At 35.6% G+C, this 24,551-nt stretch overlaps 2 protein-coding genes across 3 annotated transcripts; both read left to right on the forward strand.

Annotated features, from left to right (window-relative positions):
- The first annotated feature begins 830 nt into the window (after window positions 1-830).
- LOC104087832 (SPX domain-containing membrane protein At4g22990-like) lies at window positions 831-9,821 on the forward strand. 2 transcript variants are annotated; one of them, XM_009592394.4, is made up of 11 exons: window positions 831-985; window positions 1,487-1,545; window positions 2,131-2,251; window positions 3,022-3,333; window positions 3,619-3,723; window positions 3,853-4,307; window positions 5,194-5,495; window positions 6,185-6,363; window positions 7,707-7,897; window positions 8,551-8,684; window positions 9,403-9,821. In XM_009592394.4, the coding sequence occupies exons 2-11, from the start codon at window positions 1,493-1,495 to the stop codon at window positions 9,639-9,641; spliced, it is 2,091 nt and encodes a 696-aa protein (XP_009590689.1). In that variant the 5' UTR covers window positions 831-985; window positions 1,487-1,492; the 3' UTR covers window positions 9,642-9,821. The 2 variants fall into 2 exon arrangements, with proteins under 2 accessions (XP_009590689.1, XP_009590690.1); XM_009592395.3 differs by lacking the exon at window positions 831-985 and having other exon boundaries at window positions 1,233-1,545; window positions 6,188-6,363.
- A 2,121-nt stretch (window positions 9,822-11,942) lies between these two features.
- Window positions 11,943-12,473, forward strand: LOC104087833 (pectinesterase inhibitor-like). Its single transcript, XM_009592396.4, has one exon. It carries the CDS (start codon window positions 11,943-11,945, stop codon window positions 12,471-12,473), a length of 531 nt encoding a protein of 176 aa, XP_009590691.1.
- Window positions 12,474-24,551: the final 12,078 nt, after the last annotated feature.

The following is a 24,551-nucleotide window of genomic DNA, read 5'->3' on the forward strand; positions in this document are numbered from 1 at the left end:
ATAGTATCTTCTATTATTTGGCTATTAAGGTCCGCTCTATTATTTGACAAGAGTGGATTGTTCTAGTGGTAATCATTCTTCACTTCCAACCAAGAGTTTGTGAGTTCGAGTCACCCCAAGAGCAAGATGGGGAGTTCTTGGAGGGAGGGAGCCGAGGGTCTATCGGAAACAGCCTCTCTACCCCAGGGTAGGAATTATACTGGATTGTTGTTGTTGTTGTAAGGTCCAAATTCATATATTCCATAAAAAAGAGAATGGATTACCTGCGAAAACTACACTAGTACTAAAAAGGTGATTGAAATATGTTACTTCTCGACTCCTTGTTTAACATTGGTAATTTATTGGCTCGATTAATTTGAATTATGGCAGATAAACTACTAAAAAGGTGAAGGACTTTGCTCTAAGTTAGGCATGCCAAACTTTTTAAAATGACAAAGTGACTTTGACATTATCGCATATATGCTTATCACATCCTAAAACTTATTTATAAGTTAATTAAAAAACTATTTAATTATCGTCCAACCAAACATAATAATAAAAATTATACTGTAATTACACGTTAAGAAACAAACATTTAACTAACTATATTTATCAGGATGTGTTACTACTACCTCAGTTTGGCAGTTATACTATAATGTAATACACGTGGCTTTCCAAACAGATCCCTAAAGTTTTACCCAATTAGGAACTTTAAACCTTGTTTTTACTTTTTACCCCTTAGTAGATAAAACACCTTGGCATTTTAGCGTGTTGGTACAGTAACATTTTACGGAAGGCTTTGAAGTCAAAAATATTACACGCTGGTTTAAGGGCTTTTCCAAGATCTCACTTTATAATAATGAGCTTCAGAATTATGTGTCTGATTTTGACCAATTGGTGGCTCTATATTCAAATGGGAAAGCTCAAAATTTGGACCATTAATAGGAGACGGCAAAGCAGTAGGCCAGTAGCAGTAAAATTCAGCTAAGAAGAGTTCCGAAAAAAGGTTAGAGATGGCTCTATTTGCTGACATTAAAAATTGTTGTGATATTTTAACTGATATTGTTCTGATTAACTTTATCTTTTGAATAACCATTATCAGTGACTGATTTTAAAGTGGCAATAATTATTTCAGTAAATATTTTTAGAAAAAAGAAGAAGATATTGATGATCATTTGAGAAATATCTCATACAGTTAGATTAAATTGACAAAATGTGTCAGTCGCTATCAATTTAAGCATTAATAACGCCTTCAATCTGAATTGGCTTTACGTTTTAATAAGTGGTGTAAGGATGACATGATAAGTCAACCCAATCATTTACTGGAGTATGATTTTTCTGATGCACGTCTATGTACATATAAGAGGATTTTGATTCTCAATCATCATAGCAAAGACTTAAACCAGCTGTCACATACTTTAACTCTATAGTCCACAGAAAACAATATCTTTTCACAAGAACTTTTGATTTGCAATTTATTTCATCTGTTTTTTTGAGGTAACTACAGTGAAAAATGGTTGCTTTTGGGAAGAAGTTGAAGGAAAGACAAATCCAAGAATGGCAAGGGTATGTCCAATCTCTTTTATAGACCTAGTCTCTGTATCCTTTTTTTTTTTTTGGTTTAATGTATATATTCGCTTAATTTTTCTTCATATGTGTGGGGACTATGCAGGATTAATTTCCTTGAAATCTGTCATTTGTGTATGTTTAGTTTTTCTTCCAACTTAGCTATCTTTGAGTGTGTTATTTTTAAAACTAATTATGCTTAAGAAATAACGGGCTGTTAAACTCAAGTATATGCTATCTTCCTCTTGAGCATAAACTTGGTTGGAATTCTCAATGATAATGTTATTTGATCAAAAAATAGCATTATCACTGAGAATTGCAAACAGGTTTGTGCTCAAGAGGCATACCTCATATTCTTGCTTAACAGAAGATACATTGCTTAAAAGAAAAGCAAATTCTGCTTCTGGTTGTTTTGTGCTAATAAAAGAGATCAGGGTTAACTTCCCTCAATTCATATGAAGCAAAGTGATTGAGCAAACAGAGAAATCGGCCACTACCACTTGATGAATGGAAAGGAAATAAAAGCTACAAATAGTTTGAATTCCGACGTTATGTTGATTGATAAGGATTATTTTGGACTTTCAGATACTATATCAATTACAAAGTAATGAAGAAGAAGGTTAAGCAATACACTGATCAAATCCAGGCTGGAGCACTCAATCAGCGATATGTTCTTAAGGATTTCTCAAGGATGCTGGACAAGGAGGTATGAATTTGTGAAGTGAATATCTACTACTCCCTCAGTCCTAAATTGTTTGGTAGTGTTACTATTTGGGGAGTTAAACCATTTTCAAAATATCTTAAACTATAAAAAAAGGTGATTTATAGTACTTCTATGTAATTTCTGGTTATGTAAATTTTATGTCAAAAAATTTAAGAAATTAATATCCTGGTCAACACTGAAAATGAGATGTTTTGACCTTCATACTTTGAACCCAACAATTGTTTTTGGAACGGAGTGAGTAAATCTTAGTAGACATTTTGTTTAAGGACATGTGTGGCTTGTGAACGAGGAGAAAGGGAAGGCCGTTGATGAAATATGAACCCTTAACCAGCTAACCTAAGTGGTGGAGGTGAAAGTGCAAGCAAATAGGCTGCAATCCAGTCTCATCTTACTAAATATTTTGTTCCTCCTGAAATAATTTATCAAGTTCCGAAGTTTGTCAACCTCATAATCAGAGGTTTTGAAAGAATGTTATTGTATTAAGACCTGGGAGTGATTTTGATGCTCGTCAGTGGATTACTCATTATTTTTTCAAAAAGATATCTGGTTGTCTTTACTGAGCAATCCATGCCTAGTGCAAATTGAAACAGGAAAAAGAAAAAGAAAAAGAAAAGAAAATAAATTTAATCTCCTGTAGTATCTAGGCATTTAGTGGTTGACTGGAAGGATTCTTTTTGTAGGGAAGAATTTTCCTGGTATATTTTAGAGTACCGATGTATAAGAGCTCATTTATTTATCTTGGTCATTTGCAGATTGAGAAAGTTGTTCTATTTTTGTTGGAACAACAAGGAGTACTTGCAAGCAGGATATCTGAACTCAATGAACAGCAAGATTCTCTTCAAGAACAACCTGATTTATCCAAAGTAACTGAGCTACGAGAAGCTTATAGATATGTGGGGCGTGATCTTTTAAAGCTTCTTTTTTTTGTTGAAATAAATGCCATTGGATTGCGGAAGATCCTTAAGAAATTTGACAAACGTTTTGGCTATAGATTCACTGATTACTATGTCAAAACCCGGGCAAATCATCCATATTCCCAACTTCAGCAAGTCTTCAAGCATGTGGTACTATGCTAAACTCAACTACTAGTCTCTTCCTCTGATGATAAAGCTGCTGTTGCTACTACATAAGTTTTACACTTAGTCTAAAGTTTCTCTCTAATGAATACTTCTTTAAGCAGAAAAAAATATAACCTAGTCATTACTCATTACAGCAGCATTCGTTCTTAATCAAACATGAATGAGGAAATGTTGATTGCCTTAACAAATTTGATAGCTCTCTTTGACCTAAAGCAAGCGGTCCGTGTCAGTAGCCCAGTGGGTGTCACTGACCAATAATGAAAATTGCAGGGATTAGGGGCAGTTGTTGGAGCAATATCTCGTAATCTTGCAGACCTTCAGGACCGTGAGGGAAGCTACTTGTCAATTTATGATCAGCCTGCTCTTCCACTTCAGGTTTTCGCCTACTTCCTTTAATCAACTTTTAGGTTTTTGTTTAGGTTTTGTTAACATTATGTTTTTTTGGCTAGTAAAATTCTGGTTATGCTCTATTATATTCTTATATGGTATAAAGTCATTTTGCAGGAGCCCGTCGTTGATGCAATGGAAGCAGCTATTGATAGATTAGGTTACTCAACTACCTTCCTTAACTTTTCGGTCCAACGTTCACTTATCATGCTAGAAGAGTTACCTACTCCTGTTGAGGAACATGTTGATGATCAGAGATACCATTTTATGTCACTCCTCTTGAACCTGGCAAATACATTCCTTTATATGATCAATACATATATCGTTGTTCCAACAGCCGATGATTATTCTATGAGCCTTGGTGCTGCTGCAACAGTTTGTGGAATTGTGATTGGAGCCATGGCTGTTGCACAGGTCTTTTCTTCTGTGTATTTCAGTGCCTGGTCAAACAGGTCTTACTTCAGACCTCTGGTATTTAGCAGTATAGTTCTTTTTGTGGGGAATGTGATGTATGCATTGGCCTATGATCTCAAATCAATACCAGTTCTCCTTCTCGGTCGTATATTTTGCGGGTAACTCTTTCTCCACCCCCTCTTTGTGCGAAAACATCTGTGCAAGTTTGCATGCATGCAACACTCATCACAATTACTTGAGATATTTCTTTCCTATACTTTGGGAGAAGGATGTTAGGTGGACAGTTTATTGTGTCTTACTTTTATGCCCTTGTTGATATATTCAGCAATTTTCAAAGCAAAAAATGGACTACTGTTAATGTTATGTCTCTATATGTTAGTAGTTGAGGAAATTCATTAATTTATTTATTCATCTTAAATACTTTGCACGTCGGTTCTTGATTATAAATGCCCCTTTCATCCAACCAGCCGAAATAAAAAATTTCCATCTTCTTGATACTGTAGCCACATTTCCAAGATTCTGATCTAACTGTTGAGGATAGAATTTTAAAGCTAATTTAGAGAAGCTATCTCTGAAACTTCCAAAAACAGAACTAAATGGGAAGTTCCTACCTGTATCTTCGCAAAGGAAAAAAAGATCTACCTTTTGGGTGATTTCTCATCGAGAACAATAGCGCTAGAATGGAGAGAGTGGACTGTGGACCTCTAAAGAAATCTTCTGGTCAAACATTTGCACAACTTAAAAGATTTCAGCGGCAACATAGGCCAAGAAGTTGGTCAATTATTGAGGACTACCAAAACTAAAACATCTTTTCTGGGTACCATGTGAAGCAACTAATTTCAATGGAACACTAAAGATTATACGAACCAATAAATTCTCACAAACAATTGATTTTGAGTAGCATCATCTGCTTTATCATTTTTACAACATAATTCAGTGTCATTGTTGTCTGTGTTTTTGGGAGGTTACTGTGATATTCTAAAAGCAATTTGCAGTTGACTATAAGTTAACAAGATCTGGCTTTTCTCATCTTCTGAATTGCAGTTTGGGTTCCGCCAGAGCAGTGAACCGACGTTACATCAGTGACTGTGTGCCACTTAAAATCCGGATGCAGGCTTCAGCAGGTTTTGTAAGTGCTAGTGCACTTGGAATGGCATGTGGCCCTGCAATTGCTGGGCTACTTCAGACAAATTTTAAGATTTACAAGTTAACATTCAATCAAGATACTTTGCCTGGTTGGGTTATGGCTTTTTCATGGTTAATCTATTTGGTATGGTTGTGGATCTCTTTTAGAGAACCTGCTCAAGAGACTGAAGTAAACAATGTTCCTCGGAAATCTAATGCTGGTAAGTTCAGCTTTTTGTTTTTATTATCAATGCTGTCACTTGTGGTCTTAATTCCAAAAATGCCGATATAAGTGCTTGAAAATTTTTCTTTCCCCTTCATTCTCTCTGTTATCCTCAAACTAAGTTGACACCACTCAACAGAAACAGGGGGAATGCCAAACTTTTAATTTCAAATTTTGCTGCACGACTAAATAATTGAAACTGTAAGCTCCTAAGTTATGTGGGAGCAAGGTGAAGTACAGAAACGAAGTGATGCATTTGGAGTTTTGGTCTTTCGGTTGAATAATTATCATGCTAAATTCCTCGTCTTTTAGTTGCGCCATAGGCTTGCGAGAGCACAGTCCCTATAGAGACTTAGGCTCTATACTCTTGTAGCCTCAAGAGAAACCATGGTATTGTTGGTAAAACAAGACAAACAACAACAATAACCCAGTATAATCCCACTAGTGGGGTCTGGGGAGGGTAGTTTGTACGCAGACCTTACCCCTATCATGTGGTAGAGAGGTTGTTTCCGATGGACCCGATTCTTCCTTCCTCCAAGAACTCCCCATCTTGATCTTGGGGTGACTCGAACTCACAACCTCTTGGTTGGAAGTGAAGGGTGCTCACCACTAGAGCAACCCACTCTTGTCTTTTTGGTAAAACAAGAGTTTTCTTTAAATGCTTCTGATTAAAACTTTTGATACCAGTAGAAAGCGATGCCCTTGAAAAGGGTGTTGTGCAACCATTGCTTTTAAAATCAGTTGGTGATGAACAAGACAATGAAGGTGACCAAGAATGTGATGGCAGTGAAGAAGCTCCCGAGGAGTCTCGTCGTCCAGCCAACTCCATAGTAGAAGCATATAGATTGCTGACTCCTTCTGTGAAGGTATGTGGAGATCCTTTATCTTTCCAAGGTTCATGTGCGAGTAATATTCTTTTTTGCTTTATGGGTAAAAGAGTAGTCCAGTGGAATTAGATGCTTTTACTGTTCAATGGCAATTTGTCTATTGGGCATCAACCCACTGATCCGGTGCACTTGCTTCCCTAATATTGCTTGTTGTTTGAAATTATTTGTCTTTAAAGAGATAGATCATGGTGTTAAAGAAGGAAAAAGGATTGTGGGTACCTAAGTTGCTCGGACACGGGTGCAGATCTAGAGGTCCGATCCTTCAAGATGTAAATTCTAAGATTCGGGGATACAGATCCTATTATGGATATGGGTGCGGGGATCCGGCAAACAATCATTCAAAAAAGTAAAAAAAAATAAAAATATCTCTAAAATATGAGAAATTTTGAGGAATACTTACGTATAGCTTGTAAAGTGTGGAGTTTTTTTTTTTATTCTCAAGTTGTAGATAATAAAGGATTAATTTCCTAGATAAGGTATGCTATTTTCTTCATTAGTTTGGTTCTGATTTCGGGAATCAAATTGTATCTCGTTTCGAATTTTTCTGTCCATCGTGGTCAAAGTACCCAAGATTGTTTGACCAGATCCGGCACGGATCCCATACCCACACTCATAATAGTGTCGTGTCGACACGGGTGCGGCACCTAAATTGCCATGTCGGAGCAACTTAGGTGGATACAGCCTATAATGGCACCCTATAGGATAATCATGGTGCCATGCACGTGTCACATTGAATACGGTGCATAATTTAGATGCATAAGATTTTCTTGGTTGAAATCAACAAATCATGCTAATGATTGACTTGAAGCTCCAACTAAAGCCTTAACAAGCTCCTTTTGGGGCATTGGTAGTCTACAGATACTAATCAAATGAGAAAACTTTTTCTACCACTTCTGACATAGTTCCTTGTAAAACTTTTATCTATTTTTATATTTCCTCTTTATCTATCAACTTTTAAAGAGTCACATCCTTTATTGCTATTCATCGCGTTAAGTGGAGAAACACATACTGATAACAGAATCTCCATTCTAGTTTTAAACTTGTTATTTTGGAGGGGCTATATAGGATACAAGTTAGTAATTAACAGATAACTGTGTTGCTTGAGAACTGCAGAAGTGAGATAGAAATCAAGTGCATTGGTTTGAAAATCCAGTTGAGCAATGCCAACATCCCCTTAGAACCACCAAGAAAAGGGAAAAACAAACAAAAAGGATGGACCGCTTTTTACTTGCTGCCCAACATCACATTATGTTATCTGTCGTTTGGTTGCGCTATTAACAATTATACTAACCAATGACCATTCATGTTACTCCTTGATGCAGGTTCAATTATTAATCTATTTTATGCTGAAATATGCTATGGAGATTTTACTTTCAGCATCTAGTGTCATCACGGCATATTACTTTAGCTGGTCAACGAGCACTGTCGCAATATTTCTTGCATGTTTGGGCCTCACAGTTCTTCCAGTAAATGTTGTTGTTGGGAGCTACATAAGTAACATCTTTCAGGACAGGTAATCTATCTTGAAACAAGAACATATTTTTGAAGCTTATTTTCTGGATGCTATAAACATGACTATTTGGCTATATACAGATTTGCCAATGTGTAACTGATGGAGACTATTCTGAAAATGTAGTAGATGTGCTTTGCTTGCAATGGAATGTTGTTAGCGGATAGTATTTAATTTATTAGAAGGATTACTTAACTGTAGCATTTTTAGTTTTTTTGAGCCTTCATGTTTGCAAACAACATCAAGTTTCTTGCTAGAATGCTTATGCGTGTATTTTTATAGCCGTTCTGAACTAGTTTGGAAATAAGGCATAGATGATTGACTGATTGATCAAATGCTTCTGCACATATTGGATATTACTCATGCTTTGCCTAGAAAATGAAAAACAAAACGGTTTAGCAGTTATGTTGCATTAATTTATTATAGAATTTTAAGAAGTCTCATCGTGTTATTCCTAGTTTCGAAAACTCTGACGATTTCTTCACGATTAGTGCATTAAACTATATTAAAGTGGAACAATCTTACTACAGAAAGCAAGTCAAGCCTGTGAAAATTCACGATGCTCTATCATGTTGAATGTTCGTCATTGGAATTTATGCTCTATCATGTCGAATGTTTGCCATGAGAATATGATGATACGTTTGTCCTCTCTGCAGGCAACTTTTGCTGGCATCTGAAATCATGGTTTGTCTCGGTATACTCCTGAGCTTTAATGTTGTAATCCCGTATTCGGTACCACAGTATGTCTGCTCAGGCCTCCTATTGTTTGTATCTGCTGAAGTATTAGAAGGTGTGATCTCTACTTTCCCTTTATTTTCCTCCCTGAGAAACGTACTTGGTTCTTAATTCTCAGTAGAACCTATCGTGATGATAACAAAGAATAATTTAGTTCCTATGCTCAAGAGAAAACCTGGTGGAAGAGAACATAATGTATTGTTACTATTAAGCTTGGACTTGTCCTCTGCTTTTTTGGGGTGTATTATTACTGCAGTGGACAATATCATAGCTATTTATAACACTTCTTTGGTGGTAGGAAGATAGATATGCTGCATCCTAGTCTCTAGCTAATCCCGATTGGAGCAATGCCGTAAACATACTATGTTCTGTTAATACTTTTGATTTGTAGTTTTTGCCTTTTAACTAGTGCAGTGCATAATTGAGTTAAAGCACAATTATACAGTTCTTTCTACCAAATGAGTCACAAGATTAGCATACATTCCATCACAACCTAAGGAAGTTGTTAGTTTGTGCTAAAACAGTATTTACCAACGCTTACCCTAGTATAGACAAAAGCCTGCCATTTAAGCGGAGAAAGAGTAGAGGGGCGGACCAATTATCCACTGAGTTTCAAAATATGCATCACTGCTCCTCGGGGATTTCTCGGTTATCAAAAGAATTGCTAACTCCGTTGACATTTAACAAAATTAGGGAAGGCGTAACGGTGAAATTTTATTGGTTTTACGCCATTTTGCATTCTAAAGTTTTATGATTTGGATGATGACTTCCAGGTGTAAATTTATCTCTTCTCTCTCGAGTAATGTCATCAAGGCTTTCCCGGGGAACCTACAATGGAGGTCTCTTATCCACAGAAGCTGGCACAATTGCTCGGGTGATTGCTGATGTAACTATAACACTTGGTGGATATTTAGGGCAGAGCAAGCTCTTGAATGTTACTCTTCTCCCTTCACTTTTGATATGCATAGTATGCATTTTTGCAACATGTCGTACCTATAATTCTCTTTACTGATTCACAATCCTGTATGCATACAAATTACAACGATATACGATATACAAAGTACAACGATTTGCTTGTTAAATTGAGGGGTTTGAACCTTCCACCAATATATGTGAGCTGACTCTCATACCATGTTGGATGTACTTTTGATTGGGTTTTTATGAATTATTGTTGTAAATTTTCATGATAGAAGTTCATGTGTTTCTTTACCTCAACTGGGTGCTGGTGGTCATGCTTGGCTGTTTGTCCCAGGAAAAATAGAACTTAGAACTCTACTAGTTGTCTATGTTTTGAGTTGCGATAATAAGTCTAAATTTGATCCTTGTAATCGTCCTTTGTTTGTGTGGGGCAACCCAATAGATGTGATGTGTTCTTTCTTGTGGAAATTCAATGGGTTAATAAGCCTGTTTAGCCAAAGCTTCTGATTTCAAACCAAAAAAAAATAACATTTAGAATTTAGAGAATGAAGTTGTTTGGCCAAACTTCTTGCGAAGAAATAAGTACTTCTGAGTAGTAGTAAAAGTTGTTTTTCAGCATTTAAGTTTAGGCTGAAAAAAAGTAGCTATTTCCAAAATTAAATGCTTTTGATTTTTCAGGACAAGATTACCCATACCCATTCGTATGATTTGATGTAAATATCGGTGCGGGTAATTTTACCCTAGTACAGTGAACTAAATTTTCAAACGACACAAAACACTCAACTTATGGGCTGTTTGGATGGTCGTTACCCATGCTTTCATATAGGGGTGTACAAAGAAAACCGATAAACAGCACCAAACCGATAATCCGAGTCAAACCGAAACAAATCCCGATGTGGTTTGGTATTGGAAAATAAAACCCGGCCATAATTAGTTTTGTTTGGTTTAAACTAAAAAAATTTAAACCGAAACCAAACCAACCCGATAGTACATTTATATAATTTTTAAAAATATTTTATACATATAAATATTTATTATAATGTAATTTATAAATATTTCTTAAACCTTTTTACAGTTTTATCTTTTAATGTATTATTTCAAGTTTAGACTTAACATTCTTGAATGATAAATAAATTAAATGTAGTAACTCAAACAAAGTTCAAATCAATACTAACGCTAACTAAAGAAATTTAATTCAATACCTTGAATGACGATAGTGTTGGATAATTATTTTAGTTTTACATTGGTTTATATCTTTTTCTTTAGTGCTTAGTTATGTAATTAATATTATTACTTATTAGGTATACTTATTTTAGCATGACATATATAGTATTTTTAGATTATGTTAATTTTTATTATGGCTTATTAATTAGCAATATTTGTTATGTAATTTTATTATTTTATCTTTGTTATTTAATATTTTAGTATAATGCTATGACTTATTTCATATTATTGCGTTAGTTTCTTGGAAAACAAATTATATAGTTGTATTTTACTAGGACTTAAGAAATATTTGGAGCACAAGTTACATATTGTATGCTATGAAGACTTTACCGGAAAAAAATTAGAAAATCCAAAAAAATCCGAAAAAAATCGAGATTGAAAAATCCGACTTTGTTGGTTTGGTTTAGTTATAAATTTAAAAAATCGACACCATTTGTTTGGTTTGATAATTAAAAAATGCGAACTAACCCGACCTATGTACACTCCTAGTTTCGTAATGTACAATATCGTATTGTATGTACTGTATTAATGAAATCCATTGTTTGGAAAAATTGTATCGGTTGTTGTGGTTTAATAACATTTTTATTGTTTGGTTTATTGATAATGGGTATAATTAAACAAGTAACCATGCAAAAGCCACCAAATCCGTGGTTTACAAAAAATGAGTTTTCCATTGTTTTATGACAACAGAATTACAACGGATTTACAACACCATACAATATAATTTTAAAAACAATAGAAACAAATATGATATCAATGAAAACAATATAATATTGAACCACCGGAAACAACGATCCAAAATTGGGGTTAAAGGAACTGGTCAAAATGGACAAAAGTTACGACATAAAGGGGAATAATTCAATTTCCGGAGATTCGATAAGAAATTGTATTCTAAATATAGACTTCTTTACAAGGAAAAATCTATATATCGATACCATATATATAAACAAGTTAATCAGTAATGCATTGATAAAAATTCATATATATACAGATCTCGCACGTTAATAATGGAAAAGAAATAATTCCCACGTTAATACATGCAATCCGATCCATTTTAGGATTTACATTGAATATCTATCCCTTTTTGAAAATTATACTATACATCCATTCAATTACTATATAACTTCAAAAACAAACAATCAAAGGGGAAGAGAAAAATAATTAAAGAAAAATGACACCATCTTCTTCTTTTTTACATTCAACACTGATTTTATGTCTCATAGCTGCTTTTTTCACGAGTCAAAGTACAAGCAACCCTTTATCCGACGTATGTGCTAAGTCCAAAAATCCAGGCTTTTGCTTGAAAGTATTGGAAGGGAATTCACATCAAAATTTTCATGACTTAACAGAAACAGCCATTAATTTAGCAGCAGCAAACGCCTCCGCCACGGCGGCGAAGATCGATATGCTGTTCAATCAAACAAATGATCCAAAACTGGAAGAGATATATAACTTGTGCACAACTTATTACAATGCAGCTATTAGAGCTTTGGGAAATGCTGAACAGTATTTGAACATGGGACAATACCAGAATTTAAATACTGCGGCGAATCTTGTTGGGCAAGATGCTTTTAATTGTGAGACTGCATTTGAAGTGACACCTGGGATTGTATCTACTATTACTAAGGAGAATGATGATCTTCAGTTTCTTGGTAGCATTATTGTTGCTGCAGCAGGTTTTCTTACTGGCTCGTCTCCTTAGGAAAATGCCAAGAGTCTCTATTAATTTTAAAACGATGTATGCAATAATACTACTCTAGAAACGTTTTTATAATTGTTTAATTTACATTTGGGGATTGAATTTTTAAAGGGGGAACTTCACCAAGAATTTGAGTAAATTTTGGATGAATAGTTAGCCCCTATTGAAACAATAAACTATCTTGTTTTTACATCGCTTTGAATTTAGTTTCACTCAAAACTACAACAGGGGAGGATTACGCAGAGGCTGCTCTAAGGCTTTGGCTAGTGAGTCATTGCCTTATGCCCCAAATTTTGAATGTCCCCAAATTTATTTTAAATTTTTTTTATTATTGTTACTATTATATATTATATAATTTATATAAATAATTAGAATAAAAAATGTGTTACGGTATATTTTTTGTTACTTGATTGAGGTTATTTTATACAATAAATTTATAAATTATGATAATTTTCTTCCCTCATTAATTAGTATATTTGACAAGAGTGAGTTGTTCTAGTGGTGAGCACCCTTCACTTCCAACCAAGAGATTGTGAGTTCGAGTCACCCCAAGAGCAAGGTGGGGAGTTCTTGGAGGGAGGGAGCCGAGGGTCTATCGGAAACAGCCTCTCTACTCCAGGGTAGGGGTAAGGTCTGCGTACAAACTATCCTCCCCAGATCCCACTAATGAGATTATACTGGAATTAAGGACCTCCGAATATGATTTTGCCTTAGGCCCCGAGATCTGTTGAGCCGCCCCTGGAATTACGGATCAACAAAGATTGTGGTGGAATGAATTGAATCTCTCGATCCTTAATTGTTTCGAATTTGAGCTCTAAAAATGAAAAAAAAAATCGGTAGGAAGTATTTCACTCTTTAATGGGTTTTACGCGACAGGAATTCAAATTAAAAGCAGCCCCACAGGGTATCGGACACTGCCAGGTGCGAAACCAAAGAAAAGGGCTCTGTAATCTTGGGTTTGTGAACTGTATAGGCAGCTTCTAAGCCTAAGCTCATGATTAAAGCATGAGAATATGGGAGTAATTATTTTTTAAGAATCACAATGTTAATCTCATTCTTCTTCATCTGAATCAGGATATTGTACCTTATTCTCTGAATTCTTGGACTGGGTTGTAAGTTGAAGTACCAATTTTTGGATTCACTTGCTTTTCAACACCATGATCAAATTTTAATTTAATTACCTCAGCCTAAATTCCTTTGCCAAGAGCCCAAGCTAGCTAGCTTGAACATGAGAGCGTGCTTCGTGAACCGATACAAAGTTTTCTATTAGAAAAAATTTCAGATGCAACTATTGTTTAGTTACTATTAATTTTCTATAACTATCATATACATAATTATTTCTTATAGCTACTATTCAGTTGTTAAGGTAATATATTTGTTGTATTCGCATTGTTGTATTCATAAATACAGCAGCAAAAGGTGCCCAAAATTCAGGGCAGTCCTGTTATACGCGCATGTATCCACATGTATTTGCGCAATGTAGTCATGAATACAGTAACGACAATCACCTTAAAATAGGTATATCCAGCTGTCTAATAACGGTAATAATATCGATTAGCGTGATACACTCCTAATATAATTCAACAAAATCAATTATAACATGCCTCATTATCAACCCAATTAATTAGAATGATTTTTCAGTTGTATGTAGTGTGTTTCAATATATATTTTTTACTATTATATTTGTGAGCACCTAATTTTTCCCCTAATGCAAATCACTCCTTAAAAATTCCAAAAGAGTTTTCTTTAATTACTTTATAGAATTGTAGGAATTGTTTCTTCATTTTTATCCAATTTATTTTGCATTTTGTTTGTATTGTTCATACATGTTTAGAGGTGTTTTAAATTCGTAGAAAATCATAAAAAAATGTTTGATTCTTCATCTCATAGCATTTTAGATATTAATTGCATTTAGGTTTTAATTACGTTAATTAAGTGCATTATCAAATGAAAAGTCACAAAAAATAATATACACGTTACATCATTTAGTTTCTTTAATGTGTCAAATATTTAGTTAATTAGTAGGTAGAATATTTAATTAAGGTAATTTGGCAAGATTAGATTTGAATTAATTTAAGTGGTCATATATGAACTCAAAAGCAAAGAAAAGTTATTCTTTCCCCCATTTTGAAATCCGCCACAGCCCAATCCCCTAAACCTAGTCCAATTGCTCTTTCCCCCATTAAAACACCCCCTCCCCTAATCCCTAAGAGAGAAGAAGACGGACTTCCCTCCTTTAGAAACCCTAGCACCACCCCCATATTTCCATTCTCTGATAACAGACCCTCCCCTTGAGAAAGAACCCTAGCCGCCTCTCCTCCTCCTTCACTCTCTCATCTGATCACACACACACTCCTCTCGTTGATCTCTCTATCATTATACACCCACGCACACACTCATGGATACACGGAGGGAGAGCATCTGAAAACAGAGTTTGGATTTTCTAATTTCAAAAATCAGATTTAAGAAACAAAAGCTTCGAAAAACAGAAAGAGAAGTAGAGATTTCCATGAAGATTTGAATTCTAGTGGATTACTGGAAACTTTATGACTTAAAAAACTTTTTCTGGGTTCCTATAAGTGTTGTTCGAAGTCCGAATCGCTGATTTTTGCTGAAGCTGGACTCCAATTTGAAGCATCTCGCCTTTATTTGGCTTTCTGTCCAAGTTGTTTTTTAGTTTTTGCTTCAAATAGGTACACATATATTCCTAAGCTTGTAGTATTTGGGTAAATGGAATGAAAGCTAATGCAAATTCCTGTTGGTTTGAGCCCATATGTTAGTTTGTTTGGTTGTGATAATGACAGATCTATAAATGCTAGATTAGTTGATTTTAATCAATTTAAAGTTAATTCTAATCCTAAAAAGCATAATCTAGACACGATGTATAAAGATATAGGTGATATCTGCGTTATGAATCATGTGTAGTTGTGTTTTGAAGAAAGGTTAACACATTGTTTTATGCACAGTTGAATTTTGTTGTATATGGTCCCTACTAGATTTTACTCTCAAGATCATTGTATGAGTGTTGAGTTTAAACTACAAATGGAATGTTGAAAAATCCTTGTCATGATGGAGGCCAGGCCAATTCGTTTAGGCCACTCTAAATAAATGACCGAACATAATTTATTTGGATGTTGCTTGGGCCTGAATAAAGGCCCAGATGTCTTTCCTCGTATGACAATTAGGACTGGACCCATACACAGTCTCAAACCTTAGGAAATAATCACTTATAAGCATTCGTATTTTGTTTTAGACGCGATTAATAAATCATTGTACTTATAGGTACGGTTCACATGACATAGTCACAATACGTAATTCCCAATTCGTGTGTACATTTCATGCGACTTGACTTTACAATTTCAAGTCAATTAATAATAAAAAACATGCAGTAAATTACGGGTGCGTTTCACGTGACGCGATTCGTAATGTGTTAAAAAATAATAAGTACGCAACATCGCGACTTATTTAAATAAATTCTATAAATCCTAAAAGCAATTAAAATTCTATTAAAAGCGGTTAGAAAGTTAAAAATGACAATAGGTTTTAAACACGTAATAAATCAGATAATTAGGCCAACTATTAATAGTTGAACGATCGTGCTAAAACCACGGAACTCGGGAGTGCCTCATACCTTCTCTCGGGTTAGCAGAATTCCTCACCAGGTCTTCTGGTATTCGCGGACTTTAAAACAGAATCATTTTCCTTGATTTGGGATTTTAAAATAAACCGGTGACTTGAGACACCATAATAATTATTCTAAGTAGCGACTCTGATTAAATAAATAATCTCATTTCGAACAATGTTTATAAATGATTATTTCCTAAGGTTTGAGACTGTGCATGGGTCCAGTCCTAATTGTCATATGAGGAAAGACATCTGGGCCTTTATTCAGGCCCAAGCAGCATCCAAATAAATTCCGTTCGGTCATTTATTTAGACTGGCCTAAACGAATAGGCCTAACCTCCATCATGACAAGGATTTTTCAACATTCCATTTGTAGTTTAAACTCAACACTCATACAATGATCTTAAGAGTAAAATCCAGTAGGGACAATACACAACAAAACTCAACTGTGCATAAAACAATGTGTTAACCTTTCTTCAAAACACAACTAAACATATTTCATAAAGCAGATATCACCTATATCTTTATACATCGTGTTCAGATTATGCCTTTTAGGATCAAAATTAACTTTAAATTTATTAAATTCAACTAATCTAGCATTCATAGATCTGTCATTATCACAACCAAGCAAACTAACATACGGGTTCAAACCAACGGGAACTTGCATTAGCTTTCATTCCATTTACCCAAATACTACAAGCTTAGAAATATATGCGTACCTGTTTGAAACAAGAACAAAAAAAACAACTTGGACAGAAAGCCAAATAAAGGCGAGATGCTTCAAATTGGAGTCCAGCGTCAGCAAAAATCAGCGATTCAGACTTCGAACAACACTTATAGGAACCCAAGAAAAGTTTTTTAAGCTTTAAAGTTTCCAACAATCCACTAGAATTCAAATCTTCATGGAAATCTCTACTTCTCTTTCTGTTTTTCGAATTATTTCTCAAATCTGATTTATGAAATTAGAAACTCCAAGCTCTATTTTCATATGCTCTCCCTCCGTATATCCATGAGTATGTGTGTGGGTGTATAATGAGAGAGAGATCAGCGAGAGAAGTGTGTGTGAATCAGATGAAAGAGTGAAGGAGGAGGAAAGACGGCTAGGGTTCGTTCTCAAGGGGGGAGTCTGTTATTAGAGAATGGAAATAAGGGGGTGGTAGGGTTTCTGGGGGGGGGGGAGTCTGTCTTCTTCTCTCTTATGGATTAGGGGAGGGAGTGTTTTAATGAGGGGGAAAAGGCAATTGGGCCAGGTTAGGGAGTTGGGCTATGGCGGATTTCAAAATATTTGGGTCTCGTGGCTTGGCCCAACAGCTTTTCTTTGCTTTTAAGTCCATATATGACCACTTAAATTAATTCAAATCTAATCTTACCAAATTACCTTAATTAATTATTCTACCTACTAATTAACTAAATATTTGCACATTGAAGAAACTAAATGATGCAACGTGTATATTAGTTTTTGTGACTTTTCATTTGGTAATGCACTTAATTAATATAATTAAATCCTAAATGCAATTAAGATCTAAAATGCTATGAGATGAAGAATCAAATATTTTTTATGATTTCCTATGGTTTTAAAACACATCTAAACATGTATGAACATTACAAACAAAATGCAAAATAAATTGGATAAAAATGAAGAAACAATTCCTACAATTCTATAAAGTAATTAAAGAAAAGCTATTTTGGAATTTTTTTAAGGAGTGATTTGCATTAGGGCAAAAATTATGTGCTCACAACTGCCCTTCTTTGCTCGGATACATGAAAAGTTTTCGGAAAAAGATAAAGTAAGCAATTACGAGCAATTTTTGCCCGTTTGGCACTCCATTCGGAAGTATTTTAGAAAAGTTTGATCGAACTCTGCTTCGGAGGTTGCCTACATATCCTTGGATATAAAGGAATCAGTTCAGTATAGTTCTGAAAATCTTAGTAGCTGGGACTACCGGAAGAGCTGTGAGTTCACTGTTGTTGCTGTTGTCACTGCTTGCTGAGCTCCTTATTACACCAAAATCAAAATGAAAAGAAACTAAACAAGCCTATAAGCTATGAGTTACAAGATTCCTATCTATAAGTCTTTTGAAACTTGATCTTGAATCTTCTACAGTGCTGTTGTGCGTCTCGAACTGTCGACTCGCATTTTTTAGGCGAGCTTCTGCTACTTCTAACTTGAATTGACACTATTCTTCAGGCAGGCTCCTGCTACTCGCTTGAAACTTGAAGTGAATTCTGAAATGACTTCCCTTTTTCTCTAGGTGGGCGCCTGCTTTTGATTTAAAACTTAAAATAATTCTGAAAAGAATTCCCTCATTTTTCAGGTGGGTGCCTTCAACTGACTTGAAATTTGAAATAACTCTGAAAAGAATTCCCTCGTTCTTGAGGTGGGCACTTGCTACTGACTTGAAATTTGAAGTAACTGTTAAATGAATTCCCTCATTCTCTAGGTGGGCGCCTGTTACTGACTTGAAATTTAAAGTAACTCTGAAATGAATTCCCTCGTTCTCCAGGTGGGTGCCTGCTGTTGATTTGAAAATTGAAATAACTCTGAAATGAATACCCTCATTCTCCAGGTGGGCGCTTGCCACTGACTTGAACTTGAAATAAATTCCCTCATTCTCCAGGTGGGCGCTTGCTACTGACTTGAACTTGAAATAAATTCCCTCATTCTCCAGGTGGGTGCCTGCTACTGACTTGAACTTGAAATAAATTTCCTCATTCTCTAGGTGGGCACCTGCTACTGACTTGAACTTGAAATAAATTCCATCATTCTCTAGGTGGGTTCCTGCTACTGACTTGAAAATTGAAATAACTCTGAAAAGAATTTTCTCGTTCTCCAGGTGGGCGCCTACTACTAACTTGAAACTTGAAATGAATTCTCTCATTCTCCAGGTGGGTGCCTGCCATTGACTTAAACTTGAAATGAATTTCCTCATTCTCCAGTTAGGCGCCTGCTACTGACTTGAACTTGCAATGAATTCTGAAATGAATACCCTCGTTCTCCAGATGGGCGCCTGCTACTGACTTGAACTTAAAATGAATTCCCTCATTCTCCAGGTGAGCGCCTGCTATTGACTTGAACTTGCAATGAATTCTGAAATGAATACCCTTATTCTTCCAAGTGGGCGCCTGCTACTGACTTGAACTTGCAATGAATTCCAAAATGAATACTCTCATTCTCTAGGTGGGCGCCTGCCATTGACTTAAAAATTGAACTAACTCTAAAATGAATTCCCCCGTTCTCCAGGTGGGCGCCTGCTACTGACTTGAAAATTGAAATAACTCTGAAATGAATTTCCTCGTTCTCCAGGTGGGCGCCTGCTACTGACTTGAACTTGAAATGAATTCCCTCATTCTCTAGGTGGGTGCCTGCTACTGACTTGAAACTTGAAAACTAAAAGTTGACATTTTCTTCAAGGGGGCTCCTGCTACTTCTGACTTGAACCTAAAATCGATTTCTGAAATATTTCTCCTCGTTCTCCAGGTGGGTGCCCGCAATCAAAACAAACAAAACAAACAAAATTTTCTGCCCAAGTTTACACTAGAAAGATTTATGAGTTGTTAGTAAAAATGTAAATCACCTATGTTATCGATGAGGTATGCAATGATGAGACTAAAACTAAAGACTCGACTAGGATGTGCGTCTCCTGTGAGTAAAACCAAGAAAATTTTGACTAGCAAATGTGACTGCTAAAAATAAAACCTGAATGACCCAAATTAGGAAGTGCGTCTTCTAGGGGTGACACTTGAATGACCCAAACTAGGAAGTGCGTCTCCTAAGGATGAACTCAAACGACCCAAACTAGGAAGTGCGTCTCCTAGGGGTGAAACTTGAATGATCCAAACTAGGAAGTGTGTCTCCTAAGGATGACTCAAACTACCCAAACTAGGAAGTGCGTCTCCTAGAAGTGAAATCTCAATTTAGGAAGTGCGTCTCCTAAAAGAATAAGCTGAAAGACCCAAACTAGGAAGTGCGTCTCCTGGGGGTAAAACTTGAACTAGGAAGTGCATCTCCTAGAAACTGAATAACTCAAACTAGGCTGACTAGAATAAAAACTGTAAACTGTAAACTAGGAAGTGCGTCTCCTGTGAGATTGAGCCTGAAGAAAACTGTAAACTGAGCTTGACTAGAATAAAAACTGACCCTATTTTCCAGGCGGGACCCCTGAACTCATGAAAACTAGAGATTAACAACTAACCCTATTCTCTAGGCGGGACCCCTGAACTTAAGGAAAACTAAAGATTAACTTAAGAAAACTACAATTGACCATATTCTCTAGGCGGGACCCCTGAACTCGAGGAAAGCTAAAGATTAATAACTTAAGAAAGCTAAAATTGACCCTATTCTCCAGGCGGAACACCTGAACTTTAAGAAAAACTAAAGAGTAACAAATTAAGAAAGCTAAAATTGACCCTATTCTCCAGGCGGGACCCCTGAACTTTAAGAAAAGCTAAAGAGTAACAACTAAAGAAAACTAAAATTGACTCTATTCTTCAGGCGGGACCCCTTAACTCAAAGAAAGCTAAAGATTCTTCTCAACTAGGGGAATGCCTAGGAGGTATGGTTCTTCTCAACTAGGAAAAATGCCTAGGAGGTAATGATCTTCTCAACTAAGAAAATATCAAGGGGTAATGATATTCTCAAACAGCCTATGCTTCAATTAAAACAAACACATATTTTTTTTTCTCTTTTTTCCCTTTTTAATTAAAAAATATTGGTTGACTCGTGACAAACTTGCAAGCTGACTTTTAAGCATTGTTATTTGACTTGGCTTGCCAGGGTTGATTTGCATTGGTTTCGAAGAAGATCCAAAGTGATTTGCCCATAGGATTCGACCAAGTTTGTTCGCGTCACTTCACTCAAATTCTCAAAATTAATTCATTCGTTTTAGTTGTATTGCCAAACAAGTTATTTCCCTTTCACTTGAATTGCCGAATTGATCATCTCTTCACATTGATTGTCAAATTGATCACCTCCCTTCCTAATTTGGGACCTATTTGTGGTAAATTTGAAAATTCTTTCTTACTTGTCTTGAGCAAAATAAGAAGAATAAATACTCAAGTAAAAATCAAAGAAAGTGGTGTATGATGAGATTCCACTGAGAATGAGAGCTTATCTAAATTGAAGAATAAGGCAAATGAATGTGACATGCATTTAGACCAATAACTTGATTTGTCCATCTTTCCAAACTTGTTGACTCGTCAAATCCTTACGTGATGTTGAAGAGTTGATCTACTTTGCTCCTCCAAATGTGCCGCAGACATTGCATGTTTTAATCAAAGACATTTTGTTGCACATACAACTCACCATTTCGACTTGTAGTGCCTCGAAAGATTTTTACCAACAAGTCTTTCTCATTTTTCTCTTTGCTCTCACTCAATGCTGCTTCCAATTCTTAGCTTGGCTAATTGACTACCCCTTCAATCGTATTGATTTTTCACAAAAATTTTGATAAGCTCACAACATGCTTGACTTGGTATTTTCAGGAATCGATCTGATAAGGACTTTTATTTGGACCGTAATGAAGGCTTTTGGACAGGGTGAGAAAGAAAGGACTGCATGGAGGCTCAAAATTATAATGACAGGGTTACTTTATTTATAACTTTTGGAATCCATTTTAAAAAACATTCCCCAGTTTCTGAAACAAGAGAATTTGAGTTTGTTTTTCTTTTTTCTTTTTTTTTCTTTTTCTTTTTTTTTGAGATGGAATTTCTAAAAACCTGCCCCACTCTTAACTTCGTGGGATTATAAAATATTTTATTTGGTGCGACCGAACCGTAAGGCTGCCTACGTATCTTGTGGTAACAAGAATCAAGTCGAACGTAGTTCAAAGAACTACATGGTATGAGGATCTCTCTCTTTTTCTTTTTCCTTCTTTTTTTTTCTTTTCTTCTTTTTTTTTTCTTTTCTTTTTCATTCTACCTTCTTTTTTTTTTCTTGGATATTAACATTCAAACGGGGACGATTCTAAACCTTGATAGGCACTTGATTCCAAAAGAGGGTTGCCACTGAAAGAGAAATATATTAAGGCTCAAAGGGCTGACAAGTGGAATTAGTGTTTGGATAGCAGAAAAATAGTCTTTCGTCATTTCAACTCTAAAAATGCCAACTCAAGACATGTTTCAAAATGATTTCACCTGGAATATCCTGAAGGATTATCGTACATCTGAAGGATAGAACTAAAACTACTTCAGATTCCACTGTAAATTTTCTCTCGTCCACTAAGTCCTTGAGGTGCTTATCGTTAGCTCAAAAACCTGCCTCTTTCTGAATACGAAATTTATTGTAATATTTTCCTTTGAAACTTCATTATCTTATGACTCATTTCCAGAAAGTTTTTGCTAATGTCCAAACCTTGCCACTGGTCATGACGCATGTCACATTTAGTAGGCTAGAAAATAATGAACTGTATTGAATGGGAATGAGAATGCAAGAATAATGGGGCAGGGTAAAAGATTGCATTTAAGAGAGAGAAGTGAAAAGGGACACAGGGGTTGAACAAGACAAGCAAAACACGATTCAAAACCCCTGATTGAACTGGTCATTCTGAAAGAATGACCAAACTAAAACCACAAACAAATCCCTTTGGCACGAGAAAGGATTGAGATCTGCACTATTCTTGAGTCCTTTTGATAAGGTCATAGGCTATTGTTGGCAATTGAGGCCAGCTTTTTGGACCTTTTAATTAATCAAGACCTTGAAGTGTTCAAAAACGGCCAGGGCATGAAGGGAAGTGACGGTTTGTATCGAGTTGTACATGGTCTATGTTATCTTTTGATGTGAAGATGGATTGAAAGAAAATGGGTATGGTCTTGAAAGCACACGAGTTGTCATTTCTGGCTAACATTGCTTTTGGTTGAATAGAATCGGAATGGTGTTTGTTCAACTCCAAACTTATCATGAGTCAACCTTTATTTTGGAAAACCTTTTTTTTTCTTTTTTCTATTGAAAATAATTCGATCGAACCCGATGTAGGTTGCCTAAGTATCTCACATCCAGTGAAAATCAGACCAAGCATAGTTCTGGAAAAGCAATGGACAAAATAAACTAAAAACAAAAATCTTTTTGGATTTTTTCATTTATAACATTTTTTTTGGTTTTCAAATACAAAATAAAAAGTACGACGACAAAAAAAACTTGACAGACTCAGCTAGACTACGACAGACTCTGACACCACCTACAAGACTCAATACTACTGGACAAGACCAGAAAGTAAAAAAAAATAAAAACAAACTCAAAAATATAAAAAGTCTCCTCAAATAGCTTCTGAAGGCAACGGTCCTGAATAAGATGGTCCTGGGGCATCTGTCATGCTTAACCTCTGGTAAATGGATCCAAACCATCTCACGAAAGCTCCTAAACTCTCAGGAATCGCGGTCCCTAAAATTGCTTTGCAAAAATGATCCCACTTTGCAGAAATGGCTTATGTGACTGAAAAATGGCTAAGCATGCAAATTCAACAAGAATGGACCTTATAAACTGAGAGAATATCTTGTTGTGGACTTAGGACTCTAAGACATGGGTTAACAAGCCACTTTAGCAAAAATATCCCTATTTTACAAAAATGACCGGTGTGGCCAAACGTGGCTAGACATGAAAGATTTGGCTACGACCCTCGAAACCAAGAACTTAAGACTCACTAGGAAAATCGGACCCTATATGGGCTGCCTACGTATCCCGCCCTGAAAGACGAGAATCAGGTATGCGTTCGGGATGATTAGGAATAAAATAAATAAACTAACTCGTTTTTTTTTTGGATTTTGATTTTTTTTCCCTTTTTTTTTAATTTCCGAAAGAAAATATTTTTAAATTTTGATTTTTTAAACTTTTTTTGAGAACTTTTGAAAAGAAAGACTTCTAAAGAAGAAAGAAAAACTTTTCGAAAGAAAAACGAAAATATTTTTTGGATTTTAAGAAGAAATTAAAAGAAAATATTTTTGGATTTTCTTTTAAAAAAATAATAATATTGGTAGCCGGAACTGATGAGGTTTGCCTACGTATCTCACATCCAGTGAGAATCAGACCCTGCGTAGTTCAGTAAGTTTTGACGCAACGGGAAAATATGACTTATTTTGAAAATTTTCTTGTCTTTTTTTTTCTTCAAAATTTCGATAGAGTTTCGGGATATTTTGAATACCGGAATTTTCAGAACCGGGTGATTTTCTCTCCTACCTCACTCTTGGTTTTTCTCAATTTTCTTTTCTTATTCTAGAAGCCAGTCAACATTCAAGCCGAAATAAATAAATGCACAAATAGCACGTAAAATGCATTAGGATGGTCTTTTAAATTGGGTACACCTGTCCTAGACGGACCCAACCCCTGTGTTGAGTCCCCAAAGTCAAATGCACGTGATGCAAACAATCGTACCTACTACGGATCGGGCATGAGGTTATGTTATTTTAAATTTAAATCCCGGATGTATTGTTCTAGACCTGGCTTAGCCGAGCGGACAACTCGATCCG

This window comes from Nicotiana tomentosiformis, chromosome 12 (assembly GCF_000390325.3).
Source record: "Nicotiana tomentosiformis chromosome 12, ASM39032v3, whole genome shotgun sequence".
Classification (NCBI taxonomy): domain Eukaryota; kingdom Viridiplantae; phylum Streptophyta; class Magnoliopsida; order Solanales; family Solanaceae; genus Nicotiana; species Nicotiana tomentosiformis.

Coding starts and splice junctions, on each gene's coding strand:
- LOC104087833 (XM_009592396.4), top strand. CDS start 11,943: ATGACACCATCTTCTTCTTTTTTACATTCAACACTGATTTTATGTCTC.
- LOC104087832 (XM_009592394.4), top strand. CDS start 1,493: ATGGTTGCTTTTGGGAAGAAGTTGAAGGAAAGACAAATCCAAGAATGG. Junction 3,334..3,618: donor AGCAAGTCTTCAAGCATGTG/GTACTATGCTAA, acceptor TGAAAATTGCAG/GGATTAGGGGCAGTTGTTGG. Junction 3,724..3,852: donor AGCCTGCTCTTCCACTTCAG/GTTTTCGCCTAC, acceptor GTCATTTTGCAG/GAGCCCGTCGTTGATGCAAT.